Source organism: Phoenix dactylifera, chromosome 8 (assembly GCF_009389715.1).
Source record: "Phoenix dactylifera cultivar Barhee BC4 chromosome 8, palm_55x_up_171113_PBpolish2nd_filt_p, whole genome shotgun sequence".
Classification (NCBI taxonomy): domain Eukaryota; kingdom Viridiplantae; phylum Streptophyta; class Magnoliopsida; order Arecales; family Arecaceae; genus Phoenix; species Phoenix dactylifera.
Genome location: NC_052399.1, coordinates 7,027,774 through 7,040,407, shown reverse-complemented (window position 1 = coordinate 7,040,407; position 12,634 = coordinate 7,027,774). Strand labels below are relative to the sequence as shown.

The window sequence follows — 12,634 nt, the reverse complement described above, 5'->3', positions numbered from 1 at the left end:
GCTTAGTTCAGCCGAGTCAGAACAGGAGGAAAAAAAGAAAAAGAAAAATTACTTTCCCATCCCTCCAAAGACTCAACTCTAACTGGAGGTCACTGTTGACCAAAACTCTTACTTTCAGTCCACTACTAAATGGTTCTCTAATTCTTGGTCCCTGAGTTACTGTTTCCTTTAAAATATAGTACCCAAAGTGCCCCAGGTTACGGCAAGTGCCCCCATGCTACCGGAAGCGGGAAAAAAAAATCTCCCGCGTATCCGTTTTCTATCCGAAACAACTCTGTTTTTCTCTACCGAAGATGCTCCCAGATAAGCTTCCCACTTCCAGCTCTTAACCTAAGATGCCCCTGGTGATCCCACGGAAGATGTTTACCGAAGATGGCTTTGGGGGAAGATTTTGAAATGGAAAAATAGGAGAAAAAATAACCTGCAATAGGATACGCATTTTGTCTCTGTCCTCTCTGTTTTATCTTTGCCATTGGAGATTCTTTGGTCAAGGAAGAGACATGCACCCATTATGATGGATACTAGATGGATAGGGAGAGAGCATGTTGAGCCTTTGTGCTGACCTAAAAATGTTGAGTCCCTCTTACTCTTTATATGTTCCCTGTTTGAGAGAATGTTGAGTCCCTCTTTCTCTGTGTGATGAGACTCTGCTTCACTATATTTCTAACTCTGTTTGCAATTCGGAATCATCTGTTCATTGCCCCCTCTTTTTTCCATTATCATAGCTTCAGAGAACACTGCTAGCTCTATTTTTATGGCCATTTGTTGTTATAATAGCGAAGCTATCATTATTTCCATCTCAAAGGACACAATTTTTAATCAGATTTTTAAGAAAATAGTTGAAAGGTGGAGACATTTATCTTCTATAATGATAGAAGTTAAGTTTTATATTCCAAATAAGTGTAGAATGCTTGTTACGCTCATGAGCGATAAGGATATTCGTGACATGCATCAAATACACGCCAACTTAAATGCCAAGGTGATCGAGATAGTTGTTACTCATTCTCCAACCTTGATCAAAAGTGTTGCTGTGGTAACTGAGAGGTATTCCATATTTGAAATTTTAGTTTGTACAATTTAAGTGCAAAAGACTTTAATAAGTGTGCTAAAATAATGTTTATCCTATTGTATGGACAGTGGCTCATCAAATTGTGCTGAAATTAATTCGAAAGGAAATTTTTTTTCAAAGGGTAGCTCGAGCAATTTTGGTCCAGTTGTTGAAGAAACAAAATCCGCAATTAAAGAGAAGCAAGTCAAAAAAATTCGTTAAATGCTTGGAAAAACTGTATAGAGGGCGTTGGTCAGAAATTCATGAATGTGGAAACTCTACGTGACACCATTCGCAACTATTGTATTGCAAAATGCAGAAATTTTGTGTTCATGAAAAACAATCGTGAGCAAGTTACTATAGAATGTGTATATAAAGGTTGCGAATGACGCATCCATGCTTCTCGCCTTTGGAATGGTGAAAAGTTTGCAATTAAAAAAATGCACTGCAACCACAGATGTGGAGGAGGGTTGCAAATGCGGTCTCATTTAAAGGCTTCGAAACATTGGATTTCGAAAATTATTAAAGATCAACTTCAAGATATGCCGTTATATAAGCCGAGTGATATTGTAAAGGATATTCGTCGAGAATATCGTATTGAATTACCATATCATCAAGCTTAGCATGGTAAGGAGGTGGCTATGATGGATCTTTATAGTAATAGACAGCTATCTTATGACTGGATTTGCTGGTATTGCAATGCCATTCTTCAGACCAACCCCGACAGCATTGCAGAGTATGAAACAATTGAAGGTTGATTCGGACGTCTATTCATTTGTTTTCATGCTTCACTAATGGGTTTCATAAAAGGATGTTGTCCTTTGATTTTTATGGATGGCACATTTATAAAGCATAAGGATGGAGGTGTACTGCTTGGAGCCACTTTCAAAGATAGGAATGATGATATGTTTCATATAACTTATGGTATGGTAGATATAGAAAGAAAGTGATGAAAATTGAGAATCGTATTGCCGATTTTTGAAAAAAGCTATTCATAGTTGTCGTGAGTATCGTGGTCAACAGTTCACATTTATGACGGATAGACATCAGGGGATTATTAAATCAGTGCCGAAGTACTTTTCTGGTTCTTACCACTCATATTGTATCTGTCATGTGAAAAAAAAACTTCAAGAATCAGGTTTGCATTGTCATATTATGAATAATTTAAACTACAAAATATCTAAGTAATATAGCATGTGGTATATCTAATTCTTAATTGTCAATGCAGGTGCTTGTCCATTATCGTGCAACTGAGAGAAAGAGGTTGATTGATTTACTAAATGCTGCTGCCTATACTCCAAGGCTTAATGTTTTTCAAAAGCTAATTGCAAAGTTACATCAGAAGCCCCTGGTGCTACCACCTTTCTCCTACATGCAAAACCAGAGCATTGGGCAAATTCAGTATTTTCAGATCCATGCTGGGGCATTGTGACATCGAATGTGGCAGAGTCTTTTAATAGTTAAGTCATAGAGGCTCGTCATCTCGCTGTGCCTGAGATGGTTGACCATATCCGGATCCAAATAATGCAGATAATGCATGAACGACATAATCGAGGATATGGCATTCAATCCCAACTTTGTCCAAATGCTGAGAAAGTGTTGCATAAAAATGCTGAAGATGGTCGGAGATTAGCTGTGTTTACGTCCAACATAATGATATATGATGTAAAGGATACGAACTACTCATGCAAAGTTGACCTGCATATGTGCAACTGCTCTTATGGCGAGTGGCAAATCTTCTGCATGCCATGTAAGCATGCTTGTGCATGCATCGAGAAGGCCGGCAGATCATTGTACCAATTCACTGACAATTGCTTCCAAGCTGAATTGTATAGAGTAACATATGCTGAAGCAATCAATCTAATTTCTGATATGGAGAAGCCCCAAAGTGCCTCTGAAGAGATTCACATTCTACCCCCTATCAGAAAAAAGCGTCCTGACAGGCCTAAAAAGAAGAGAAGACCTTTTCAAGTGGAGTCAGTACGTGATATGAAATGTGGACGATGCGAAAAGCTTGGGCACAACAGAAGGACTTGTAATGAGGTCATCAACTAAAGAATATGGACATTATTTTGAATGTATCGAGATGTGAAACTTGTATTTTGATCTTAGTCACAGCATATTAAGTGGAAATGTCTTGTATTGATGTTAATGAAGTGCAATATAATATTGTATATGTTGATTTTTGGTTAGATTTTGATTTTAGTACTTGAAACCGGCATACAGTTAAAAAATTGTTGAAAACATTTAATGATGCACAGTTACTTGGGGAATATATATTGACACCCATTTAATCAACAGTTGGCACACCATGTGTCACATTTACAATCCTATGGCACGCAATGCGACATAGTTGTTGTTGCTCTGGAAAAATATAGTCGTTAGAGAGGAAAATGAACTAGCCGTTGTAGCTTTATCCCGTTGCCTGGCTTGCCTGCGACTTTAGCTGCTCTCTTGAATTCTCTAAAACTCTTAAGGGGTCGACTCCCTTAGTATTGGGGTCGACTCGAGCTATACAGAGGTCGACTCGTGTCCGCGTGAGGTCGATACTTAGGCTTGTGTCTTCAAAGCATTTTCTATTGTGTCAAATGTGTGCATAGAAGTTTGAAATGTGTGTATTGGATTTATATTGTCTTCGAAGCATACTTAACTGTGTGCAGATAAGAACTAAATGTGTGCCACAGGGAACAAATGTGTTCAAAGCATACTTTACTGTGTGCAGTCTATAACTAGATGTCTGCCAGACTTTAAGAAGTGCATGTGAAGCATACTCTATTGTGTGAATTATGTGCATAGAACTCTGAAATATGTGTATTGAATTTATAAAGTATCTTAGTGAACATACTTAACTGTGTGCAGAAATGTTTCAAACTATAATAAATGTCTTCCAAGCATACTTTACTGTGTGCAGATAATAACTCAAAGTGTGCCAAGCTTTAAGAAGTGTGTTCCAAGCACAGTTTTTTGTGTGAAAATAACTCTGAAGTGTGTGACAGGATAATACCTAAATGTGTGCCATGATTTAATAACTGTGTACAGACTAGATAGGAATGTGTCATATGGAGTTAACTATGTGCCAGCAAGTGAAAGGTGCGTGCCAAATCAAAAGTAGTTGTAAGTTTTGGAAATGCTATGTCACACTATGTGGATATCTGAGTTCCAACATGCACAAATTGTTGCAGTTCTTCATCCCTTCGCATCTCTATTGGTCGAACTAATTGTGGCCTTCCTTGCGAGAGAAGGTGCAACTCCTCTCTAGGTTGTAGCTTCTCGATAACCTAAAGCTAGCGAACACATAATTTTAGGAACAAGTTAAAATATTTGCAATGTAAGAAATCAACATTCAAACCTCAAATTGTTTTAAAATCTTCATAACATCGGCAATCACGTCCACCCTGCGAGGAAATGGGGTGTTGTTCCAACGTAGGAGACGTGGATACATGAATGATAGCCGATGGCTTCCAACAATGTTGTTCGCATGCTCGACAACCCATACCTGGCAAAAACCATTGCAAACATCAAATTACAAGTAAATATATATATCGTAACAATGAAATTTAAAAAAAATATTAAGATGCTTACCACTAGAGCGACCGTGCAGCCGTCCATGTATCTAGCAGATCCTTCGCCGGTGATGTTTCTTGTCTTCACACTATTGGCTAAACTAGGCATCTGCTAGCGAAGAAAAGAGAAAACAGCAAGACCCAAACTGTATGAACCTAAGCAGTCTAAATCATCAATATATGAACATAATGTCTTAGGAACATAGTAGTGTATGGTTGGGAAAAGGATAGTCCCAAAGAGATATAAAATCTATAATTTTATAAAATCCTCCACATCTTGTCGTCTGCTCTTACTAACAAGGTATTGTAATCTATTTTTAATTGCATCTCTATTGGCTTTTTTGTGGTCACCCTCAAAATACCGGATGATGAGGTCAGACGTAACCCTTTCCTTCCTATGCAGTTCCACCTCATCATCTGTGGCACTCAAACCAAGGACTAGTGCCAAATCAATTCCTACAAAAGGCACTAGAACCCTACCAAGCCAAAAACCCTCCTCAACATCATCCCAAAAGGAGAGCAATGTGTCCAACACAAGCCTACTCTATTTTATATATGGTAGACCTAGCATGTGCCCAGAAGGAGTGCCACTCATCCTATCCTTCTGTTCATGAGATATACATGGGATTAGGGTGACTATAAAACTTCCAAAGTGGGTGAAGTAACACCTTCCATTCTCCATATTACTGGGGCCAATAGCAGGTTTTTTGCCTGTAATCTGCTTTGGGGCCATCTAAGATATCTACATCACAGATATAGTCAAAAAAAAAATTGAATAATATCAACTCAAATGAATCATCTTAAAAACTATAACAAATAATACAATTAGCACGGAATAGTCATATTTTTTCCTAACAAATATCTCAAATGTGCTACCACAACCTCTCTGTCTATTAATTCGGCAAATCCTAACTATTCCCAAAATTTAAAAAGTAATGCCCTACAATATTGCATATCATGTTGGTGTTCAAAAAAATTATTGGAGAAAGTATGCGGCAACGGTTGACAAACCTGTTGAAGGAATGCAGAGATGCCTCAGGGAAGGTTGGAAAGAGCAATATCCACCGAAGCTTCGGTTACAAACGAATAGGGTGAAGTCAGTTCGAAGGTCGACTCCGAGGCCCGACAGAAAATATCTCCTTGCTTCGAAAAATCGAATCAGAAGGATTCTCCTTTTCGATGAGGAGAACGGCTTAACAGGGGAAAAGAGGAAGATCGAATATCGTTAGGTAGTGGTTTCCAGTTGTAGGGTTTGAAACCGGGGCGTAAAAATCAAGTGGAATCGGGCGAAAAGAAGAGGATTTTTTTTCATTCAAAGAGAGGATTAGTATATAAACTTTGGAGATGAAAGAAGGGCTGGAATCGGTGAGGTTTGAATAGGGCTTGTTCCAATGACCAGAGAAGCATACGAGGAAGAGGGGAAGGGTCAGGGGTATTTTGGTCTCATTATGGCATTTCAAATGTCAATGGAGCACTTATTAAAAAAGCAGGGACTATTTGTTATAGCCGAGTCTAACTTTGGACCGCTAAACAACTTCTCCAAAAAAAAATAATAGGGAGACCGGTAATCTACAGCTGATGAGTTGCTGTTAAAAAGAAAAAAAAATCTAAATATTTTAATCTACTTGGCGATCTAGATATTTTCTAACTTTTGATAAAATATTACAAGGAAGTATCGTAGCAGTAACAGTTAGTTACATACTTGGTTCCATGGATTGATTTTAAATGCCAAACTACGTGAAACCCAAGGCATACACAACCTTTGAATTTGTGGCAAGAACTACAGCTGAGCCTCTCCGTTTCTTTTCACGCGGGGCAATAGATGACTCCTACGATTGACTCAACCGTCCATGCATCAGCATCCAGTTTGAGAGGAGTCACCTCTTGACTTCAAGAAAGATAAGCAAATAAATAAATAAAGTGAGTTGATTTCCTACGTCTGCCCATATATTTAAAACGATCAACTGTTGGATCACCCATTGGTCTGTGGGGAGTCCCCTGAATGGACCCTAAGCCATCCGCTGTCCATGGCAGACAGCTAACACACAGCCACATCGAGGAAAGGAAAACTTGGTCCCTTAGTTTAATGATGCAGTCATCCCCCTCAGGTGCTGCATAATCCCATATATAATGTGGTGTCGGTCATGTAATAAAGGGGCAGTAGAGAAAGCGGTACGGATTGACGACGCTTTTCCCAACGGCATCTGCAGACGAGGGGAAACGACGACCATAAGGGAGTTATTAAGGAAATAACAAGCCAATTCTGGGTTTGAAACTTGTTTTTGGTTCCAAATATGGCTTGGAATTTGGATCGCTGAATAGCCAACCAAGAGTTATGGTTGGCTTGTATGGTTTGCATATTTAAGATGGATTTTGCTCCTCTCCGGAGGAGGTGATATCCATGCCTCTCAAATTCAGAATTCATAATAAAATATCTAAAATAGAGCTAGTCATGGGCCGGGTTTGAGCGCAAAAAAAAATCAAGCCTGAAGCTCGCCTAAAAATAAAAAAAAATCATTTAGACCAAAGGCCCGGCCTATGATTAGCTTTCATCCAAAATAAAGATTCACATAGTTAATCATGATCTTTATCACTAAAAATATTTCATATTTTACTAGTCTCTAATTTATGCACCAGGTGAATGTAAAAATGAATAATAAAAATGATATGAGATTATACTTTACTATAATCTATATGTATTAAAATATATATATTAATTTTCAATCTATATATATATATATACATATTCGCATGTATAAACCATAATCAATTATATAGATTCCCAATTTAAATATTTTATCATATATTTTAGCATCCAATATTATGAAAATTGTCCATATTTGTATCTACACTTAGAGACTATGAAATATGTGATATTTAGATTATAATTATTTTTAACAATATAAATTGTAACTAATATTATGAATATTTGATTTAAATACTCTATTATTGATTTTGAACTCAAAAATATAGGTACTCTCTCTTTTTGAGAAAAGCATAATCCATGTATATATACATACATATACATACATACACATATATAACACGTAGCAGGTGTTACATAAGTTTGGGGCTCAAGTTAGATTCAAGTTTAATGTGTTAGATGAAGTTGTTAAACTCATTTTGTCATTTATAAATCAAGCTTATCTAAACTAGACCTATTTTTTATATATCATATTTTGTCTAGCAAGAATACGGCTAGCAGTTTAGGATTCATACTCAGCTAATCTATTTAGACATTGACTTGAAATTAGGTTATGACAAGATATATATCCTTATGGTTCCAAATCTAAGCAATCCCCTACACTCACCACTATTCATTTAAATGGCCAAACTATATTTTGTTTTACATGATATAATTTTATTAGACAATGTCTCGACAATGTACAAGCAAACTATTGTTGTACGTTGATCAATATTATATGCTTCATGCCAAATTTTGGCATAACATGCATGATTTATCTATCATGGTCCTATCTAACTTTTTAAAAGCCAGGTCACGGATAATAATCTCTAGCAACTTTACCAATTGAACCTAGTAATGCCTAGGTCTATATGAAGACTAATAAATCTAGAGTCGTAGCTTCATACAATCACACAGATGAGCATTGGAAAATCTCATGCAGGCCACCAAATTATCCTCGTCCTGGTCCTATATCTGAGTTCCTGTTCTAGCGTCCTTCAACCAAGATGCTTCCTTGGAGAGCTGCGTCATAACGCGGTTAAGCTTTGGGAGCCAGAAGAGATCCAGCTAAGCGAAAGTTGTTGGGTTGCGCGGGGACGCTGAGCGCGTCGCATCTTTCAACGTCCCGGCTGAACCCCTAAACTGGACCCACCCTCAAATCCACGAAGCTGCCTCTCACGGAATCCTATGTCTTCCCTTTCCCTCTCTCAATCTCTCTCTAGATCATTGCCTCGAGTGGGAAACAAACCATTGGCTCGTGGCCTCTTCATGATCCTTATTGCCAGTTGTTTCCCTACGACGATTCATCGAAGGGCTGTGATTACGTTGATCAGGTGGGCTCCACAAAGCTCATGGCATCTAGGGCCCACGAGTCAGGAGGTCCTCCATACCTTGTGAGCTGTCGTCTAGAGGGAAGAAAGGTGACGCAGAAGTTGCGTGTTCCCATTCATTGCTTTCGTCTCGGGGTGGACGGGGTTCTACGAAATGGAAAAGGAGCGGCTACTACTTCCAATGCCTGGATTTATATCTAATAATCTTATCTTTGTTATAATATAAATGAAGGACATCATACTTTAGGACGTTGGACAGTCATTACCGAGAACTGCCCTCGCATGATCGAAGCGTGGTACCAAAGTAAAACCCATCCATACTTTTAATATATAAGTTATAGCTCGGACTGTATGAATACATTACGGAAATAGTACATACTACACATAGAATATATTCAATGCCAGAGAGGGGGAAGATGGTAGAATATAACTAAGAAAAATAATCTAGCCACTAGAAATCCGCTTCCTGAGAGCTGGAGAGCTAGTTTCCAAGCACTTTCTTACCTTGGTATGCGGAGGAAACCTTGGGTAAATATGCAATCTTAATTATATAAAACTCTTTTCTTATCTCTATAATTAACTAGATTCAATAATGGAGTAATAATATATGACAACAAATGGTGTAAGACCCACAGGCTAGGGTGGCATCCTGCAAACACTTATTGTGCACTATAGTCATCTGTCTCTAGAACATGCCTGGGGAGCCAGGTATGATTGGAGTTCAACATCGTGATGCCACTTAGTCCAAAGTTTGATTGCACTCGACATATGTCACATATCTGAATCACGGTATGTGCAAATGTCGCTAGCAACATGATGCTACTTTATACCTGAGCACACGTAACCAGCTGCTTTCTCAGAAGTGGACATAGTAATACTGTACTGGAAATAAGAGAGGGTCCATAGTTGAAGAGCATTAATTAAGTAGAAACTAGGTTAAAAAAAGAGTTATTTATATTAACTATGGGCTACATAATGACCAGCTGCCTTGTTCATACATGGCCATTACTTCTACCTTCACACTTTTTTTGGTGGTAGGTTGCTTAGAACAAAGAGGGCATCTACCATGTCTCGTCTCTATAAATAAGCCACCCACCTCATTCCTTCCTCCCACTAGGAATTCAGAAAGGGCTGGTGAGGAAGATTAGGTACAATAGAGGAATCCAGCAGTACGCACTATCACCATCAACCATCCATGGTGAAGCGTAGCAGCAGCAGCAGCAGCAGCAGGGTCCTTGATACTTCCAACTCTTCCATCCCACCCCCTAACCACACCACCACCACCAAGCTCCGACCAAAGGATGAAGGTATTAGGAAGAGGCAGTACAAGGGAGTGAGGATGAGGAGCTGGGGTTCCTGGGTCTCAGAGATAAGAGCACCCCATCAGAAGACCAGGATCTGGCTGGGCTCCTATTCCACCCCTGAAGCCGCTGCGAGGGCCTACGACGCCGCCCTCCTTTGCCTCAAGGGCTCGTCGGCCGCCCTCAACTTCCCCACCTCCCTCCCCTACCACCCTGCTCCCAACACTGTCATGTCCCCGAAGTCCATTCAGAGAGTCGCTGCTGCCGCCGCGAACGCCGTCACCCCGACAACCTCCACGCTCGGCCCTGCGACCACCCCATCGCCTTCATCACCATCCTCGCCATCCGAAGACTACTCTCCGTCCGCGACGACGACGAGCTCGAACAGCTGCATGGCGAGCACCATCGAAGACAAATCGTGGATCGACTTCGGAGCGTTCCAGTCACCGAAGCTCATGGATCAAATGATCAGCCCATTGATCTCTTCTTGGGAGGAGTTGGATGAGGAGGGAGACTTCGAACTTTGGAGCTTCTGCTAGAGAATGAGATACTGCATAGCTTCTAATCCATTCACGAATTAGATGTTCCTTTTCACCTCTTCTAGATTTAGATGAAATAAAGAGAGGTGATACTGACAGTTGAGTGACCGCATTGGCCTTCATCTATTTGATTTAATTTTATTTCAGATAGTTGAAGATCCCATGGAGCTACATGGTTTTAAGATTCAGGTTGTTCCTCGGAGTTTCTACAATTGCACACAAACGTAGGTTTCTATATTTTGCAGACTAGTTGTTCATTATGGGATTACTTCATTATCTCCTGTGAATGAATGGATTCCGATCATTGCTTGGAAAAGAAGCAAGTGATCAGGAATTCCTTTTCCTAGAAAGTTATATACTTGTGAGGGAAGCCATGAACACCAATAATAAATCCAGATGTCCTTTGGCAATGGCCGTTGGATTGACATAATAGAGGGGGGTCTGGATGAGAAAAGGGCCGGATCTGTGTATTCTCTTCAACGAGCACAGTTGAGACTGTTGGTGGCACAGTTCTTTAGCTCCATCTGCTTTGGAATATATTCCCATGATTCAAAGCGTCCAAATGTGTCCTTATTTCATCGAAACTTTATATCTGTAACACTGCTTTATGTCAATGCATTATTGTGGCAACTGTAGAAGAGAGCCAAAATCGGCCAAAACGAATAAATTTTCTATCTTCTACGCGGTTACCTTTTAGGATTTCTATTATTTCATTTCTGCGAGAAAAAAAAAAGAGAGCTCACTGCTCGGTGCATGAAAATCCATCGTGATATGTACATATATGCATGTCTATATGTATTTTCGCACGTACATATGTTTGTATGTGCTGTGTTTAATGGGAAAGCCTTCTGGACTCAATTCTTTGCAGTTGGATTTTGTTTCTTTTAATTAGAAGAGCATTTGGAGGCCAAATACTCACAAAAAAACTTGCGACATGATCTCTTTGTATCAAATCCTCTAAATCCCATCAAATGTATCACTCAAAGTAGCCCTCCCATCCTCTTATTTGGCCATGCTAGCTAGCATGATGGGACTGGAAAATGTACATCTGAGACGCGTAGCCAGGAATGAACCCTTTCTCGGCTAGCTTTCTCGCAGCAAACTTGTGTGCGCTTGCATCATACAAACAACTGGAATCCGATCACCTTCTACAACCTTACCTTTCAATTGCACACGGGCCAATGGCAAGCAACGCTATCGGTCAACTTAATAAACGTCTTGGTGGTCAAGATGCAATTTTTACAATATTGTAACAACTATAGCTCAGCAATTTTAGAGAAAAGATTAAAGCGAATACTGATATTCCTTATGATGATGAGGGTGCTAATTATTTGAGTTGACACAATCATTTGTAATGATACAAGAGATGTAGTTTCCATCCACCCTCTGTTTTTATCTATTCTCATGTTACATGATTTTGTAAAGTAATCAGGATGCTTTGTTATTGTTAACCATTATATACATTTGTGCATAGGTTTGCAATCTTACATCTGACATTATATGATTCTTAACAGTAGAAGTCAGCTTTAGTTGTGATGCCACTCTAATTTCAGAATGGTGTAATGATCTCAAGCAGACTTCTAGTCCTTGAAGAGCATGGTAAGCATCTTAACATAACTTGGAGATCGATCTTGATCCTCAATAATTGCCCTCGTACAACCTTCACTATTCAACAACATTCCCAACCAATTACGGCTCACGTTAAAGTTTAGCTTCCGACACCTCCACCGTCCATCACCTGTTGGTACCATTACCGGGCTCATTTAGTAATATCTAGTATTCTCTTTTATCATCAAAAAAAGATCTACCGAGGGATGGCCATGAGTTGCATACCCCCAGATGATAAGACTAGCCCCGTTTGCATGAAGGTATGGCCTTTCCAAGGATGGGAGACCAGATCCTGGTTGAAATGATCCCCTTAATATCCACTCATGGGATGTCTCATGCTCCGCTGGTCATTTTTCTTAGATGTCTGGATCTGTATGAAATCTTTACAGGCTCATTCCTGATAGGCACCTCCAAGATCCGTGTGGGGGAATCTCATTGCATTGTGGTTTCTATGATGTCAGCTAGGATAGCATAATTGAAGAAAAACTTAAAAGAGTTTGTCCAAGATATGCAATATAGTAGGATATACACAAACTGTGTACTAGGATAAGTGGGAATGAG

The 12,634-nt window shown here is 39.4% G+C and overlaps 1 protein-coding gene across 1 annotated transcript; it reads left to right on the top strand.

Moving 5' to 3' along the window:
• The first annotated feature begins 9,611 nt into the window (after window positions 1-9,611).
• Window positions 9,612-11,323, top strand: LOC103716011 (ethylene-responsive transcription factor ERF014-like). The gene has a single exon (XM_008803838.4). The coding sequence runs from the start codon at window positions 9,821-9,823 to the stop codon at window positions 10,463-10,465; it is 645 nt and encodes a 214-aa protein (XP_008802060.1). The 5' UTR covers window positions 9,612-9,820; the 3' UTR covers window positions 10,466-11,323.
• Window positions 11,324-12,634: the final 1,311 nt, after the last annotated feature.

What these genes read in the sequence shown, in the direction of transcription:
- LOC103716011 (XM_008803838.4), top strand. Translation starts at nt 9,821, where the DNA reads ATGGTGAAGCGTAGCAGCAGCAGCAGCAGCAGCAGGGTCCTTGATACT.